Source organism: Podarcis bocagei, assembly GCF_964188305.1.
Source record: "Podarcis bocagei genome assembly, chromosome: 7".
Lineage (NCBI taxonomy): Eukaryota > Metazoa > Chordata > Lepidosauria > Squamata > Lacertidae > Podarcis > Podarcis bocagei.
Window position 1 is genome coordinate 32,658,946 of NC_138132.1, and position 16,380 is coordinate 32,675,325.

The window sequence follows — 16,380 nt, forward strand, 5'->3', positions numbered from 1 at the left end:
CCCCCACCCTGCCACTGTGCTGCTACCAGCCCTGCCGGGGCTTTGCCAATGCAGCTGCCACAGCGCTGTTGCCCTCCCTGCTGCCACTGTGCCCTCACCACTGCACTCTTGCAGCCACAGACGAGGGTGCAGTTGTGGTGGCGGGGCAGTGGCAGTGGCATCACAGGCATGATGGTGGAGGCAGGGAGGGGGGAAGTGCAGGGGCCTGGATCTGTGGCAGCAGCGGTAGGGCATTTTGCCTACAGTGGCAAAGCATCTCAGACTAGCACTGGTCACACAGAGCCAGGTGGCAGGTTCATGCCTTAGTCTATTTCCCAGCTCAGTTCAAAGTGGTGTCTGTTATCTTTAAACCCCTCCCTAGTTGAAAAGCGAGATACCTGTTGGGCTGCCTTCCTGACACCAACACCCTTAGCTACTAAGGTCATCATCTGAGGCTCTTCTCTAGATTCCTCTGGCTAGAGGGTCTTTTCAACTGTATGTCTTGCCTTTTGAAGACCCTCCTCAGGGAAACTCACCTGGCACTTACACTGCTTCCTTTTAGGCCCTGGGGATATGTGTCCCCCCCCCCAACCTTTATCTTCCAGGCCTTCTAGATATTTTAGCTTTTCTAGATTTGTTGGGATCTTCCAGACAACCTAAGCTGGTGGGTTTTTGCCTGCCTTATTTACTTATTGACTGACTAGGTTTTATCTCCTCCTATTTGTCATGTTATTGATTTTTATGGATTAATTGCATAAGACTTTTTAATATGGTTTGTTAGCTACCTTCTGGGAGCATTTTATACTCAAGGTGCAAGATGAAAAATATAATTAATAAAATATGGCAAAAGTAGAAGGCAGTAAATTTCCAGCTGCTCACACCAATGTAACCCTATAAACAGAGCAGTAAAAAAACCAGACAAAAATCAATCATAAAGACTTACAATGTCACCTTTGGGCCCAATTTTTCCTGGAAAGCCCTAGAGCAGACAAGAGGGAAATGCTGAGATTCAAGAGATGCTGAATTCTATATAAATTTCCAGTAATAGACCACCCACTCCAGCTTTTCACTGGAGATAGAAAAGCAAATGACTCATCAGCCTCTCAAAAACCTTCCACAAACCAGACCACAGTGTGTGCAGGCCCAGTTTCAACAGAAAAGGGGCTTGCAGAGTAAACACCAGTGAATCAAGCAAGATGCTCTAGCCCTTATGGCTAAGAAGATATGCCTGAAAATATGCTGATGATGGTGAAGACACCAGATACACCTCCATGAAGAGGGCATTTTGCAACTTAGGGGCTGTCAGAGAGAATCCCCTTTCCCAGGTCACACACACCATGGATCTCTGAGGGAGGTGGAACTACCAAGACGTCCCTTCTCCCTGCTGATCTGTACATTTGGAAGGGTCTGTAGAAGAAGAAGAAGAATTTGGATTTGATATTCCGCTTTATCACTACCCTAAGGAGTCTCAAAGCGGCTATCATTCTCCTTTCCCTTTCCCTTCCTCCCCCACAACAAACACTCTGTGAGGTGAGTGGGGCTGAGAGACTTCAAAGAAGTGTGACTAGCCCAAGGTCACCCAGCAGCTGCATGTGGAGGAGCGGAGACGCGAACCTGGTTCACCAGATTACTAGTCTACTACTCTTAACCACTACACCATACTGGCTCTCTGTAGAGAAGGAGGGGTCTATTAGATATTTGGGGCCTAAGTTGTTTAGGATTTTAAACACTAAGTTGGACCTGGAACTGAAGTGGAGTTAGAATCCCTGGTGTAGATCTGTACTTATGGATGCAGGCCGTCACATTGTATGGATCACCGTGTGGGAACTAGAGCTTTGGTTCATCTCAGTGGAACCCAGGCCTGGCATAAGAAGCCTGGTGCATTCTGGGAGATATTCCTCTTTGCCTCCTCCCACCCATCCCCCATGTCCACATCTATTCAAAGTATGTGTGTTTATGCAAATCTGCTCCGTTTGCAGGATCTGCTCTAAAAGCGGCTTTGGAAGTTTCAAAACCTGCTGTCACATTTCCAGAGTTGCAGAAAAGCCAAGTGTGACTCCATCCTCAACACCACTCTGCTCAAAGAGTTCAAGACAATGGTACCTTGCCACCTTTAACTCCTGGGAGACCTTGTGGGCCTGGAATTCCTGGGGGGCCCTGCTCTCCTTTGGGACCCTGGAAATAAAGAAAAGGAGAAAACACATTTGGAGGAAAGTAAGTCACAGTGAAGAGGCTGATATCCTAGTCTGGCAGGGGTATCTCCCAGCCCTGCTTGGAAATGATGCCAGGGACTGAACGTGGACATTCTGAATGCAAAGCAGGTGTTCCAGTCCTTCCACAATCATGGACCATGGGCTGCCTGCCACAAACAGAGATTGTCCAAGCATTTATTTATTTGGGAGTTATTTATACCCTGCCTACTAACCAAAGTTCTTAAGGCAGCTTACAATATATTTTAAAAAACAATAAAATAGTCACTGATACAACAGACACTACAGCAGGGTCAAAGTACAGTGGTATTTCGATTTTTGAACACAATCCGTTCCGGAAGACCGTTCGAGTTCTGAAACATTTGAAAACCGAGGTACAGTTTCCCATAGAAAGTAATGCAAAATGGATTAATCCCTTCCAGACTTTTAAAATCAACCCCTAAAACAGCAATTTAACATGAATTTTACCATCTAACGATACCATAGGTCAGGGATGTCCAACCAGTAGATTGCGATCTACTGGTAGATCCCTGGCTGATCCTGGTAGATCGTGGGATCCTTATCGTGTACAAAAAGTTATGGGGGGAAAGCTGAAAAACTCTGTGCAATCTCCCCCCCCCCCCCAAAGCTCAACAGCTCTGGGCAATCCACTCACCCCACACACGCTCCTCCTCCCTCCAATGACAATGGGTAGATCACTGCCAGTTTTTTTTTATACTGAGAGTAGATCACAGTCTCTTGGGAGTTGGACATGTCTGCCATAGATCCACACAGTCACAAAAACAAATTGGTTGGAGTGCTCCTGAGATGTGATGAGCACAAATATATTGCACCCAGTCACCAAATAAGCCCCAATATCATCTCCATGTTGCGTGGGTGCTTAGGACTCAACAGCTAGCCCTCCAGATTTCACACTCAGCGGAAGCTGTGTGACATGTCTGACTTCTGAGGCGTGTTCAAAAACCAAAGCATTTAGTTCTGGGTTTACGGTGTTCGTAAAACGAAATGTTCGTCAACGGAGACGTTCAAAAACTGAGGCACAACTGTATATAAAAGTTGGCCTAGGACCTGGGAGACTTGAGTTCAGATCCCCACTCAGGTATGATGCTCCCTGGTTGACCTTGGGCCAAACACTTGCCTCACAGCCTACAGTACCTGACAGGGTTGTTGTGAGGATTAGATGAGGAGAGGGAGAACCATGTACGTCACCTTGAGCTCCTTGGAGAAAACAGTAGGCTGAAAGTTTGATTCTTATGGTCTCTTCTGAGGTGGAACAGAGAGGGAAGTGCCCGGAGGGGAGACCACCATCCAACGGAGCTCTTGGAAAAGAGCTCTGGTTCTTTTTTCAGAAGAAATGCATTTGAATTCAAGGACTGAATTTATTCATACTCACCACTTTCCCCTGCACTCCTGGAGGACCCACTGGGCCTCTCTCACCCCGATCTCCCTGTGAAACAGAAGGGGAGAGGTCAAGATGTTCAATTCTGCCATAACTGTGAGCTAAATGTGTCCACAGGGAGCAAGACATCCTTCGCCCTGCCAGACAAGGCCTACACCAGCCTCCCCCAATCTAGAGGCTATTGGACTCTAACTCCCACCAGCCCCAGCCACCATGGCCAACAGTCAGGCATGATGGGAGTTGCAGCTGAGCAACATCATGCCGGCTGAGGAAGGCTGGTCTGCATAAACCTCAGATTCTGAATGGAAAAATATCACACTCCTGAAGCAAATACTCTACTTCAAGGAATCATCTGCCTCAACCGCAAAAGGCCCTAAGGATGCGCTGATATTAGTTGAGCAATTCGGTGTACAAGCTAAGTCTGCTGCCCCCACTCCCGTAATGCCTCTACATTATCCGTACCTTGGAGGAATTAATTTTAAAAGACTTACTTTCACACCAGCGATCCCTTGAGGCCCTGCTTCTCCTTGAGGTCCTGGCTCACCCTGAATGGGGATGGCAGAACACACCAAATGAAGATCTGGTTTTAAGGAATGAACAGCCCCTTTTTGTCCATTGGTGACAATTTGTGCTCAGGGCAGCGATACGCAGTCCCACTTTCAATAATGTTTGTGACTGCAAAGGTTCTGGGGTGGACATACTGCTTCATTTCCATTCAGTGCATGTCCTGCAACTTTTTATACCGCTAACGCTCCAGTTATTCTTTCTGTACCACTTTTATTGTGCAATAGCACAAAAGTTCTCCTCCAGACAGCATGAATATGGTAACAGCAGATAAGCATTGCAGAACAACTCACAAAGTGGAATACCATAAGGAGGGTCCAGTATAAATCCACCACTAGTTCACTATGATTGTGTCAATGACAGGTCAAAGAGTATATCTGCAAAACACACCAGTACCAGACGTAAGTCTGGTGAGGCCTGAAGTCTGCTTTGTTGCAGGACTGGGGGGGGGGGGTAGAGAAAGATTACTCGGCCATGGAAGGAAGCTAAAAAAAAATATTATTGCACAGAATTCAGGTAATTCAATATTATATTTACACTTCTTTAAAAGCAGCACAGCCTTTGCTTGCTTTTAAGAATTTGATAGGCTCGTGCTGCCCCCTGCTGTCCAAGGCAGGAAAGTGCAAGCACCCAAAGCAACGTCTGCTTTGCCTTGGCACCTTTTTGCCTTTCAAATGCAAGAATCTGATGTGCGCAGGTGAAGCCATATTGGACCTTCTCCCCCTGCAGTGGGGAGTAACAGGAGCCCAACTTCATTTATAAATGTTGAATATTACCATGGGATATAACCAAGGCAACTAACAGAAACCAACCAACATAGAGCTGTCATTTACATATACATTATTAACAGCAGAAGCATCATTAATGTAACAAAGTGTTTGTGAGTCCAAGTAGACTGCAATTTCTCTCACTGCCCAAAAAACCCCACAGCCTGCAGAAGAGAAAAAGAGGTTCTACAAACAGCAGAAGTGAAGGAAGTGTGTGTGAGAGAGGGGGGGGGGAATAAATAAAATGAATTAACAAGAAATTATGAGAAAGGGGGCAGGAAGCAAATGCCTACTGGATAAGCAAGGAAACCTCAGAGAATGGGATGTATTGCAGAGCTCTTAGTGTCTATGTTTTAAAGTTAAGGGACAAAATATAATGGGGGGTGGAGATCCCTTTTTACTTACAAGTTTCCCAGGTGCCCCCGATGAGCCTGCCAGGCCACGACCCCCTGGTTCACCCTGTTTAAAACATCAAAAGACATAATTCAAAGCATTTGATGGTTACCTGATCCATCAATGTGCCTATGGTGGCCATCTGTATATTGTTTATAACAGCCTTCCTGAAACTGTTGCCCTCCAGAGGTTTTGGACTACATCTCCCATCAGCCCCAACCAGGGGAAGGCTGGTTTAAAAGGAAAGAGGAGCAGGTGATATTATTAAGTTAAGGCACTCACCTTCTGTCCTGGGCCACCTTTGGTTCCAGGTGTGCCTGGCAAGCCCTGCGATGGAATAAAAACAACAACAACCCCAAATTATCTATTGTGTGATAATTTAGTATTTATTATACCAGAATTTCTGCTCTTGTTTGGCTTGGCGAGGGGTGGGTTTCTCGGTCCAGATCCAAAGAGAAATTCCTTCTGAGACAAACTAGATAATGCATTAACACAGATGGTTGGTGGATGTGGCACTCAGCTAGATAAGCCACGTGGATCATTTTTATAAGCAGAGTTCTGCCAACATGTGGCAGCCTGGATAGAGTGGTTAGAGTGTGGTGCTGATAATGCCAAGGTTGCAAGTTCGATCCCTGTGTGGGACTGTTGCATAATCCTGCATTGTAGGGGGTTGGACTACTTCAGGCAGAGGCAAACTAGGCCCTCCAGATGTTTTGAGACTACAGTTCCCATCATCCCTGACCACTGGTCCTGTTAGCTAGGGATGATGGGAGTTGTAGTCCCAAAACATCTGGAGGGCCGAGTTTGCCAATGCCTGGACTAGTTGATCCTCAGGGTCCATTCCACTTCTACAATTCTATGAATCTATGGTATGCTTATGGTTTGCTTTTTTTAAATGTTAAAATCATATGTTATTGGATATAAAGGTAAAGGTAAAGGGACCCCTGACCATTAGGTCCAGTCGTGACCGACTCTGGGGTTGTGGCGCTCATCTCACTTTATTGGCCGAGGGAGCGGCATACAGCTTCTGGGTCATGTGGCCAGCATGACTAAGCCGCTTCTGGCAAACCAGAGCAACGCACGGAAACGCCGTTTACCTTCCCGCCGGAGCGGTGCCTATTTATCTACTTGCACTTTGACGTGCTTTCGAACTGCTAGGTTGGCAGGAGCAGGGACCGAGCAATGGGAGCTCACCCCATCGTGGGGATTTGAACCGCTGACCTTCTGATCGGCATGTCCTAGGCTCTGTGGTTTAACCCCTAATTGAGGACCTTTACAGCTATTGCTCAAATATCTAACAAAGGTGTTGGGAACCTTTGGGAACCCATTTGTTGCTGAACTACAAGTTCCATCATCCCTAGCCATTGGCCATGCTTGTTGGGGCTGATGGGAGTTGTAGTTCAGCAACAGCTGGAGAGTCAAGGTTTCCCCACTCCTGACCTAAGGAGCCTATCTCTGCAGCAGTTCCTGAGACTTCCCAGTTCCCATCTACAGCCACATTATCCAGTTAACCTGTCCATTTCAGCTAAAGATTTCCCAAACTACCAATTTTCTAGTTCGAATCACAATCTTCACTGTTTCCAGCACATATTCAATAAGAGCTTTACAATTACACAGACGAGAAGATTTTGTTTGTTTGTTTTAAATGAAATACAGCAGTGGCAGTTTTTCACCAATGGATAAATTGACTGGGCTGATTCTAAACTAGGAAGGTTGCCAAACTACCTTCAGGTGATATAATAAAATGATTTGAAATAATACTTACAGCTAAGCCTCGGTGGCCTGGAGGCCCCGGAAGACCTGGTTGCCCTGCACTTCCCTACAAGACAGAAGAATAGCCATTAATGGAAGGCAGGAAAGAATGAAGCAAATATTGAGAAACAGCAAGACAGGACACGGTTGCAGCACTTACAATGTTGTCTTTTAAAAAAATAAAACTTCAATAGCTGTAGGAACACAACTCCAGGCTCACAGAAGGGAACACCATCTTATTGCTTATACAAAAAGGAGACACGTGGGATCTCACAGGGACCTAACATCAAGCAAAGGTCACACCAAGATCTCTTTGCAATCTGAAGACTGAGAAAAAATATTAAGAGGCTTCCAGTTTGAATTTTCCTCCTGCCTGAACTTGCTAAGTGGCATCAGCCCAGCAATTCTCAGCCTCGGTCCCCCAGTCTAGAATGTGGTGATATATTCTATAACTAGCATATAATAGTAACAGTAATACAAGTGATAGTAGTAATAATATAATAGAAATACTTGCAGGGTTGTTGTAAGGACTACAGCTAGATAATGCACTTTGAACATCTGAAAGCACTACGCAAATGTTTATCATTTATCATTATATAATTCATACATAATATTGTGTTTTAATTATGGATAATTCCTGTGATTTATGATATTTTAAAATGTTATAAGGTTAGTGTTAGCAAAATGAACTGTTCATTTAGATTATTAAGCAGGGTGCTTCCAATGTCAGTCCTACCCAGAAATGGCCTATTGAAATTAATGGATGCAAGTAACTTAGGCCCATTAAGTTCAATGGGCCTACTCTTGAGTAGAACTTAGTTGGATACAACCCATTACATATGAACCGAATGAGGATTAGACTCTTGGTTGTACTAATATGAATTGTTGTTGTTGTATTGTTGTTCTGGTGTCATGAACCACTTAGGGCACAATTACCGGGGAAATAAAATAATAATACTGTTACAGCATCCCCAGCCCCTCTGTGGCCTAGTACACAAAAATTACCTGCGGGAGATGTAATTCTGGGAATTGCTAAGCAAACACAAGCGATGTCTGGGCACCTGTGAGGCCTAACAACTGAAAGGACAACATGGGCTCTGTGTTGCTTAGCAACTGCTACAAATGGGAAAGGGAAGAAGGAGAACAGGCCCATTCAGACATGACATGGTTGCCAAACAGGAATGAGACTGGGAGTAGGCCTTGTGTAGTGGTGGCACCATAAAAAATATGGAGGGGAGGTGTCACATGTGCTTAGTGGTTGTGAAGGGAGGACTTTGGTCCATACATTAGCTTTCTGAAAGAATATATATATATAAATATATATACAGAGAGAGAGAGAGAGAGACTTGATAGGCATAGCTGCTTTGCTGCCCCTCCCATCAAAAACCCTCACCCAGGCTGGATTTAGGTTTGATGAGGCCCTAAGCTACTGAATGTAATGGGGCCCTTTATATGTCCAACTGTCCTTTGTCAACAACAAATTGTCACTGGTTTTTTGTGTTGAATAAATGCTATATGGTAATTTACGGACCTAATAGATATCTAAAGCCATTTGCACCTAACAAAATATGTGATATTTTAGGGAGCAGGCTAGCAGGTGGGGCCCATTACTAACATCATAGGAGCCTACACAACACAAAACAAAACAAAACAAAACACTGTTGCTGTATGTAGACAAACAAGTTACAATTGTGACAGAACAATAAACAACATGAAAGAAAATGCATACAGAACAAAGAGTCAATTACATCATTTAAGAGCATCTTCTTACCTTCACCCCAGGAATACCTGGGGTGCCATCTTTGCCATCAATCCCAGGAAGACCCTACAGCAAAGGGGGAAGAAGCAAAATATAATACTGTTTCTGGATGTTTACATGTTTTCAGTCAGTTTGGAAGCTGATTTACCCCAAGCAGGAAATCAAGGAATCTTACTTTCATCTTTCTCCCCCAAACACCATTGGACTCCAAGATGGAGGTCTGACAAAAGGAGGTACTTACCTGTCCCCCTTTTGGCCCCATTCCTCCTTGAGGGCCCCTGAAACCACGAGCACCCTAAAAAAAGTAACCCCCCAGAAAGACCCATGGTTAATATACCAAGGAAATGACAACCACAAAAATCTGAATGAGCTTCTGGCTGTGGTTTCTGCACTGCTTATAGCTGCCACCAACTGACCTGCCAAACTTTAACAAGACATTGAATGTGAAGAAAATCAATGGCTGGCTTTTGACTGCAAGAAGGAAGGGAGTTCCTGTGGCATTAAATTCCTCTGGGGTTTCGATTGTCAAGTAGCTGCACATTGTACCGGAAATCAAAAGCATAGCTGTGAACCGATGCTACCAATTAGCTAAGTGGAACTAAAAGCCAACCAATATATATTTTTTAAGAACCTATCATAATAGTGCCTTAAATGTGTGGTGCTGATGTGGCCTAAGGTTCAACTGGCCATAGCCAGCTCAAGATGTTTTGGCACCTGAGGCAAACCACACAATGGCGCCCCTCCCACTACCTGGGAAGAAGGGACAACGGGAGGAATCAAATCACCCTTACCTGACGATTGAAGTGGGAATCGAAGGCCGTTGGGGGGACAGGACACCAATCTGAAACCCACTGGGTGGGTGCAGAGCCCATGCATCTGTGGAGGGCTGCTCCCACCATTACACTAAGCGTGGAAAGAGACCAGCAGTGCCTCTTATTCACTGAGGGGCTGTTGCAGAGGTGGCGGGGGGACTACTGTGGAGAAGGCAAATCCAGCCTTCAAAGAACGTGCCGCAGCTTTTGTCACCATGATGGCAGTAGCGGCGGCAGCAAACAGTGCATTCCTGGTGCTGACCTTTAAAGCCCTAAACGGCCTCGGTCCTGTATACCTGAAGGAGCATCTCCACCCCCATCGTTCAGCCCAGACACTGAGATCCAGCGCCGAGGGCCTTCTGGCGGTTCCCTCATTGCGAGAAGTGAGGTTACAGGTTACCAGACAGAGGGCCTTCTCGGGAGTGGTGCCCACCCTGTGGAACGCCCTCCCTTCAGATGTGAAGGAAATAAGCAGCTATCCTATCGTTAAAAGACATCTGAAGGCAGCCCTGTTTAGGGAAGTTTTTAATATTTAATGTTGTATTGTTTTTAACACTCGATTGGGAGCCACCCAGAGTGGCTAGGGAAACTCAGCCAGATGGGCGGGGTATAAATAATTATTATTATTTTTTTATTATTATTATTATTATTATTATTATTATTATTATTATTATTATTATTATTAAGGCCAGATCTACTGCTCCTGCGGATCCTGCTGCCTGACGCAGTTGCTTCACCCTGCCTCATGGATGGGCCGGCCCCAAACTGCCAGTCCCATCAGCTTTAGAATCCGGACCAGGAGGAGGGTGCCATTTTGTTTTTCACCTCAGGCAGCAAAATGTCTTAGGCTGGCCCCAGGGAGTGTGTGCGTGAGAGAGAGGAGGAAAGTAGTTGGATAAATTTCAAAAGCAAGATTCATGATACAAGTTTAGACTCCAACTCCTCCCTCTTCAGCTACAGCAGGGAGGCTGGAATCCCACTAATGCCGTTTGTACTGAAGGCAAGTCAACATGCATCTTGATGATGGCTGAGTTAATGAGCCAGTGGAACCTGGAAGGAGTTGAGGTTTTTGTTGCCCCGGTGAAATAAAGAGGGAAGGAGCGGTATTGTTCAAACATCACAGTTGGGGGGAGGGAAGCATAGGTCAGAAAGCTCTTCCCTTCAGGTTCTTGGGAAAGTTTCAAAAAGCAATTTCAGATGTAGATGGGGAGCAGATTACAGAAGTAATTCTAATTGGACATGCCATGCCGTCTCTAAGAGGCCCAGTTCCGAGCGAATTTCCAGTGCTATTAGGAACATGGGAAGTCAGACCCTTGGTCCATCCAGCTCAGTGCTGTCTCCCATGATTGGCAGCAGGCACCTTTCCCAGTACTACCTAGAGATGCCATTGGGGATAGAGCCTGGGACCTACTGTATGCAAAGAGATGCTCTGCCACTGAGTGACAGCCCTTGCCTCGGTCCAGTATATCTGAAGGAGCGTGTCCACCCCCAACGTTCTACCCGGACACTGAGGTCCAGCACCAAGGGCCTTCTGGCAGTTCCCTCACTGTGAGAAGCCAAGTTACAGGGAACCAGGCAGAGGGCCTTCTCAGCAGTGGCAACCACCCTATGGAACACCCTCCCACCAGATGTCAAAGAGAACAACAACTACCAGTCTTTTAGAAGACATCTGAAGGCAGCCCTGTTTAGGGAAGCTTTTAATGTTTGATGCATTACTGTATTTTAATATTTTGTTGGATGCCATCCAGAGTGGCTGGGGAAGCCCAGCCAGATGGGTGGGGTATAAATAATAAATTATTATTATTATCATTATTACTACTATTATTTTCACATCTAGAAGAGCCAAATTCAAATTCCCTTTCAGCCGTAAAACTGGCATGGATCCACCGGCCTAGCCTAGCTTACAGGGTTCTTGCGAGGATAAAGGGGGTAGGGGGAGAAATATATGCTCTGCTGCCCTGAGAGCCTTAGAGGAAGGATGGGCTATATAACTGAAATATCTAAAATCAATGAAATAAATTAATGAAGTGGGAGTTGTCACATGCTCTTGAGCCCCTGGGATAGGGTGGTGTGGATTTATCAAGAAATCAAAAAAAGGTCAAAGGAGCACCCTTATCATGATACTGCTTATCTCCTGATGATTCAACTTAATGCTGCAGTGAAATGTTTTACTCACAAGGTCTCCCTTCTCGCCAGCCTGTCCTGGCGGCCCCCTAGGTCCTTCTTCACCCTACAACAAATATTTTTATGGTTAAAATAGAAAATGAAAAAGAAAGTGAACATTTTCAAGCCTTCCTAAAATTAACATGTGGCATTAATACTGCAGGCAGTTTACTGAGATATCACAAAGCAGTCAGTGGCAACAGAGGTTTTTAGGTTTTTTTTAAAAAAAATAAAGAGGAACAGGGATATGGGCTGACCTTTTTAATGCCAATGAACTTTGGTGACACTGCACTGATCCCCCATGCCCAACTATCTGGAAGCACTCTAATAATCCTTTTCAGAGAACATGGACTCCAACATGGATCCTTCTAAAGTCCTTGAAGCCTGATTCAATTTGTTTATGGAGAGCCAGAGAGCTGGGAAGAGCTTCTGATTCCAGGTGATTAAGGATAGACAACTTGCATCTTTTGAGAGTGGGGGAGTGGCTAATCCCGTAATCCCTATGCTCGCTAAATTGAGAGTAAGCCCCACTGGTAATGAGTCTGTGCAGTAAGTGTGAGAGCTCCAAAGCAAGAAGTTCCGGTTTAAAACAAACAAACAAAAAACTGTTAATCACAACCATACTTAGGGCAAGCCACTGTCATTTTAAGGCCCAATACTTCTTCCCCCACATCTAAGATATGCAAATAACACAAAATAACCAGCATCAGGCTGTACAGTTCATTATTTCTTCCTCATTTTTCTGTCAAAGCAATCTAAGTGGCACATATCTATGTGTGTGTAACACAAAGCAATTAAATATATATCCAATAAAAGTGCACACACAAAAACCAGCAACTGTTAAATCACCCAAAAGACAGCAACAGGAAATGGTAGAATTAGCCCCATTTGACCATCTTTGTGAGGTTACAAGACTCTGAAAAAGACTTAACATAGGATACCCCCTAGAAAAAAGTTTAACTGGTTAACAACAGACCAAACACAAAATGTGAACACTGGTGGAGGAAGGTGGTGTGGTGGGTGCAGCCCGCCCCGGGTGTCATCCCTGGGGGGGGTGACATCGCCCCCCCCCGTAACCCTGGGAAGCTCGCCCTGGGGCGATAGCCGCGCCCCCAGGTGCACAACATGTGCACCGTTCCGGGTGCCAGAGCAGCTATCTCCGCCTCTGAATGTGAAGCAGAAGGTTAGCTGAACTCATGTACAGCACACACTTTGAAAATTTGAAATGTACACCATAAATGCAATGATTTATTGAAACCCTTGAGGGAGCCACTATTTGAGTTTAAGAAATGGCTGCATTACATGCTGTATTAACCATGTTCGCTAGTTCAAAAGAGAGCAGGGCAAAAATGTTGTTTCTAGCATCTTTTATGAATGCTTCTTTCAGGGCTGGTAACTCCTACGAGTTCCTTTTAGCGTGTGGTACAGAGTGGAACATGGGTAAACAGCCAAGCCCTGTGGCCCAGGAGAAGTTGTGTGGTGTCAGGGAACTGATGTCCTTTGATGTCCAGCTCCTGGGACATCTGCTCAGATTATCCTCTAAGAAAACTCTAGCAAAAACCAAAGAAGAGACTTCCGCACCCACAATCCAGTTTCCATCCATGATGTCAAAGGCAGTAGCATGCAGTCAGTGGACATGCGGAACTAGGCTAGCCCCCTAAATTAGAGTATTAAAGCTTGGCGCCTCCTTCCCAAAGTCTGGGATGCTTCTGCCCAGCTAAAGGAGGGAGGCTTGATGCTCCAACAGGATCCAAGAGCCCTTCCTCCACCTTCCCAAAGCCCATCTGGCTTTGGGAAGGGAGCAACAAGGCTCCAACATCCTGTCAGAGGCCTGGTGCTTCCTTCCCAAAGCCTTTGAAACTTCTGCCTGACTTAAGGAGGGAGGCACAACGCTCACACGTGCGATGTCAGGACATCCCCCTCCCCTGCTAATCACCCTCGCAAGATGGAGCCTCTGGCCCTAACTGTTCCCCTATGAAAAATTTCACCACACGCCATGGGTCAAAGGGCTCAAAATGGCACCATAGTGAATGTATAGGGTTAACCAGAAAAACAAACCAAAAAATGAAGAATAAATTAGTTACCGGTGGCCCTGCAGCGCCAATGGTTCCAATCATGCCTTTATAACCTTGAGGGCCCTATGCAAACACAGAGTGAAAAGAAGCAGACATTAAGATTCATAGCTTTGTGCTCCGATGACAAAAGTAAACCCCCCAAATGGTGTCCTGCTGAGTTGTGACATCATCAGCTCATTCACCATTTCCCTTCTGCCTAGTGTACCTACAATCTCTCCTTTGGGGCCTGCCATTCCAGGATATCCTCTGAGACCTTGTGGGCCCTGGAAAGAAAAGGAAACCAAGCCTGGATTAATTACCTTACTTCTGGGTGAGGTCTCATCTCGCAGCTAAAGCTGTTCAAACCCCCACCCCATCTGTCATCTTGAAAAATATCCATCCATGGATGAAGCGTGGGAAGTCATTATCCGTAAAGATTAATCACCAGTTTCCTCACCACCTTTTCTGTCTGATTCACTGATTATCACCTAATGCTGATATTTCCTGCCCACAACCCCATACAGGAGTCGAGACATTAGTTTAATGATTACATTAAGTGAAAGGACCATAACATTTACTCAAGCAAAGACAAACTTTCCACCCAGCTTCAACAAAGAATTCCGACCTGTTAATTCCTTCTTATCACCAAAGCAGAAGAGCTTTGAACTAATGAATTCGGTGGGAAAGTGAGCTCTTTGTAGACCCTGAGAGCAGAATGCCTCAATGGTAATGTGATAAACTAAGATGGATTGGCCAAGAATACAGTCCCAAATTGACCCTCCTCCCACTTTGCCTTTGAACTCTAGAGTCTGCCTATATGATACACCCCACATGTCAAAAAGTGATCACTGGTAAGTAATCATGCTCTGACTGTTAAGAATTATGGTCCTTCCCAGACTGTCACTATTTCAGGGTGGAATTAAATCTGTTACAAGTTGTCAGTTGTAGGTGATTTTGAGAGACCTTGCGCAACAAAGGTGTTTCCCCAAAAGACTGGACTTTCTGAGATTAGAAAAGTGATAGGGAAATGAACCAGAATGGGAGAAAGAACCTGCTTTGATGCAGGTACTCTAACCTAAGGTTATCAGATGCCCCTGTTTTCCGGGGACAGTCCCCGGATTTACACATCAGTCCCCATACAAAATCCATTGAAGTTGAAAAGTTTCCCCGGATTCATTGAAAAAAATCTGGTAACCTCGCTACAAACAAATCAGGATGAATGCTCAATAAACAGGTCATCTGGAAGTGCCCTGCAAAGGCTCTTCCAGAAGCAAGCAGTGAAAGCAGCAGGGGATTGCAGACTGCATTCCAAACACGAAAAGCATTATATACAGTTTACAGCTCAAGCCTGTACATATCTATTCAGAAGTAAATTTTATTGAGTCCAATGGACTCACACCACAGGTGGGTAATAAATAAAACAGTGCTATGTGTATAATATGATGTTTAAAAACAAACAAACAAAGCCTTATTTAGTTCCCCACTCGCTCACCTCACCGCCCCCCCCCCCAATATGCCTAGACTGAAGCGGCTACATCATAAGCATATTTTTCTCCAGCCATTTTCCCCCCTTTGGCAATTAGCAAGTAGAGAAACTAAAAACAGAAACCATTAACCTAATACCAAGTAAAAATGAAGGTTATATTAATTAACCTCATAAACTGTATGGAAGTCTCAATATTATCTAATACAGGGGTATAAACAATAGCATATCTGGTCCCCTGTGGTAAGGAATGAACATCTCTCTAGGTGACCAGGTGAGGTTGTATGTGAACAGATACACTAGTAAACCCTTTCGTGGACTTATTTGCACAACCGAACATGCAGGGGGGGGGGGGAGAAGAAATCCGTATTTCTAGAAAAAAGTGTCCATATTAATACAGTTAATTACACTGACCTGGTGGAAAGACAAAATACAACATATAAATTATGTCCCCACAGGTCTAAGACGAAAACAAGAACATTAAGAAACAGAAATAAATAAATACGTTACGGGAGGGCCAGGAATGCCTTGTTCTCCAGAGAGGCCCACATCACCCTTCGGACCCTTCGGAAATGAAAATAAATAAATAACAGGAAGATATCAGAGCTACAAGTGAAACAAAAATGCAAAATCCAGCTTTGAAATGCGGACTTTAAGCTGTAAGTTTGATTCTATGGTAGAATGGAAAGGAATTTAGGAAATATACATTCAATTCTATGCTGTCAAGGTGTATTAGGTCTTCCCTCATCATCCTACACAAGTCTGTCTTTCTCCTTGCCCTTGGTATTGCCATGCTATTTTCATGTCTTCCCTTGCTTCTTTCTGCCTTAAAAAAAAATCTTCATCCCACAACTTCTTTTTATCTGCTTCTCTCTTTTCCAACACCTAACACTGAAACTGTTTCCATTGGGTTGCCATATGTCCTCTTTTTCCAGGGCACGTCCTCTTTTTCATGGGTAGAGTCATCATAGCGATTCAAAGGTAAAAATAGAAGTCGGTAAATGTGTGTCTTCTTTTTTGCTCTTCAAAATATGGCAACCCTGTT

General features: G+C 44.8%; 1 protein-coding gene across 1 annotated transcript in view; it reads right to left on the bottom strand.

Annotated features, from left to right (window-relative positions):
* The window catches only part of COL9A2 (collagen type IX alpha 2 chain), a 50,471-nt gene that overhangs the window by 12,731 nt on the left and 21,360 nt on the right, over positions 1–16,380 (bottom strand). The window contains exons 13-25 of the mRNA XM_081200046.1: positions 15,846–15,899; positions 14,083–14,136; positions 13,883–13,936; positions 11,812–11,865; positions 9,065–9,118; positions 8,836–8,889; positions 7,078–7,131; positions 5,595–5,639; positions 5,325–5,378; positions 4,080–4,133; positions 3,583–3,636; positions 2,083–2,154; positions 923–958 (exon numbers count right to left, since the gene is read on the bottom strand). Coding sequence (XP_081056172.1) covers positions 923–958; positions 2,083–2,154; positions 3,583–3,636; positions 4,080–4,133; positions 5,325–5,378; positions 5,595–5,639; positions 7,078–7,131; positions 8,836–8,889; positions 9,065–9,118; positions 11,812–11,865; positions 13,883–13,936; positions 14,083–14,136; positions 15,846–15,899 — 693 coding nt within the window. The remainder of the gene's footprint in view (positions 1–922; positions 959–2,082; positions 2,155–3,582; positions 3,637–4,079; positions 4,134–5,324; positions 5,379–5,594; positions 5,640–7,077; positions 7,132–8,835; positions 8,890–9,064; positions 9,119–11,811; positions 11,866–13,882; positions 13,937–14,082; positions 14,137–15,845; positions 15,900–16,380) is intronic.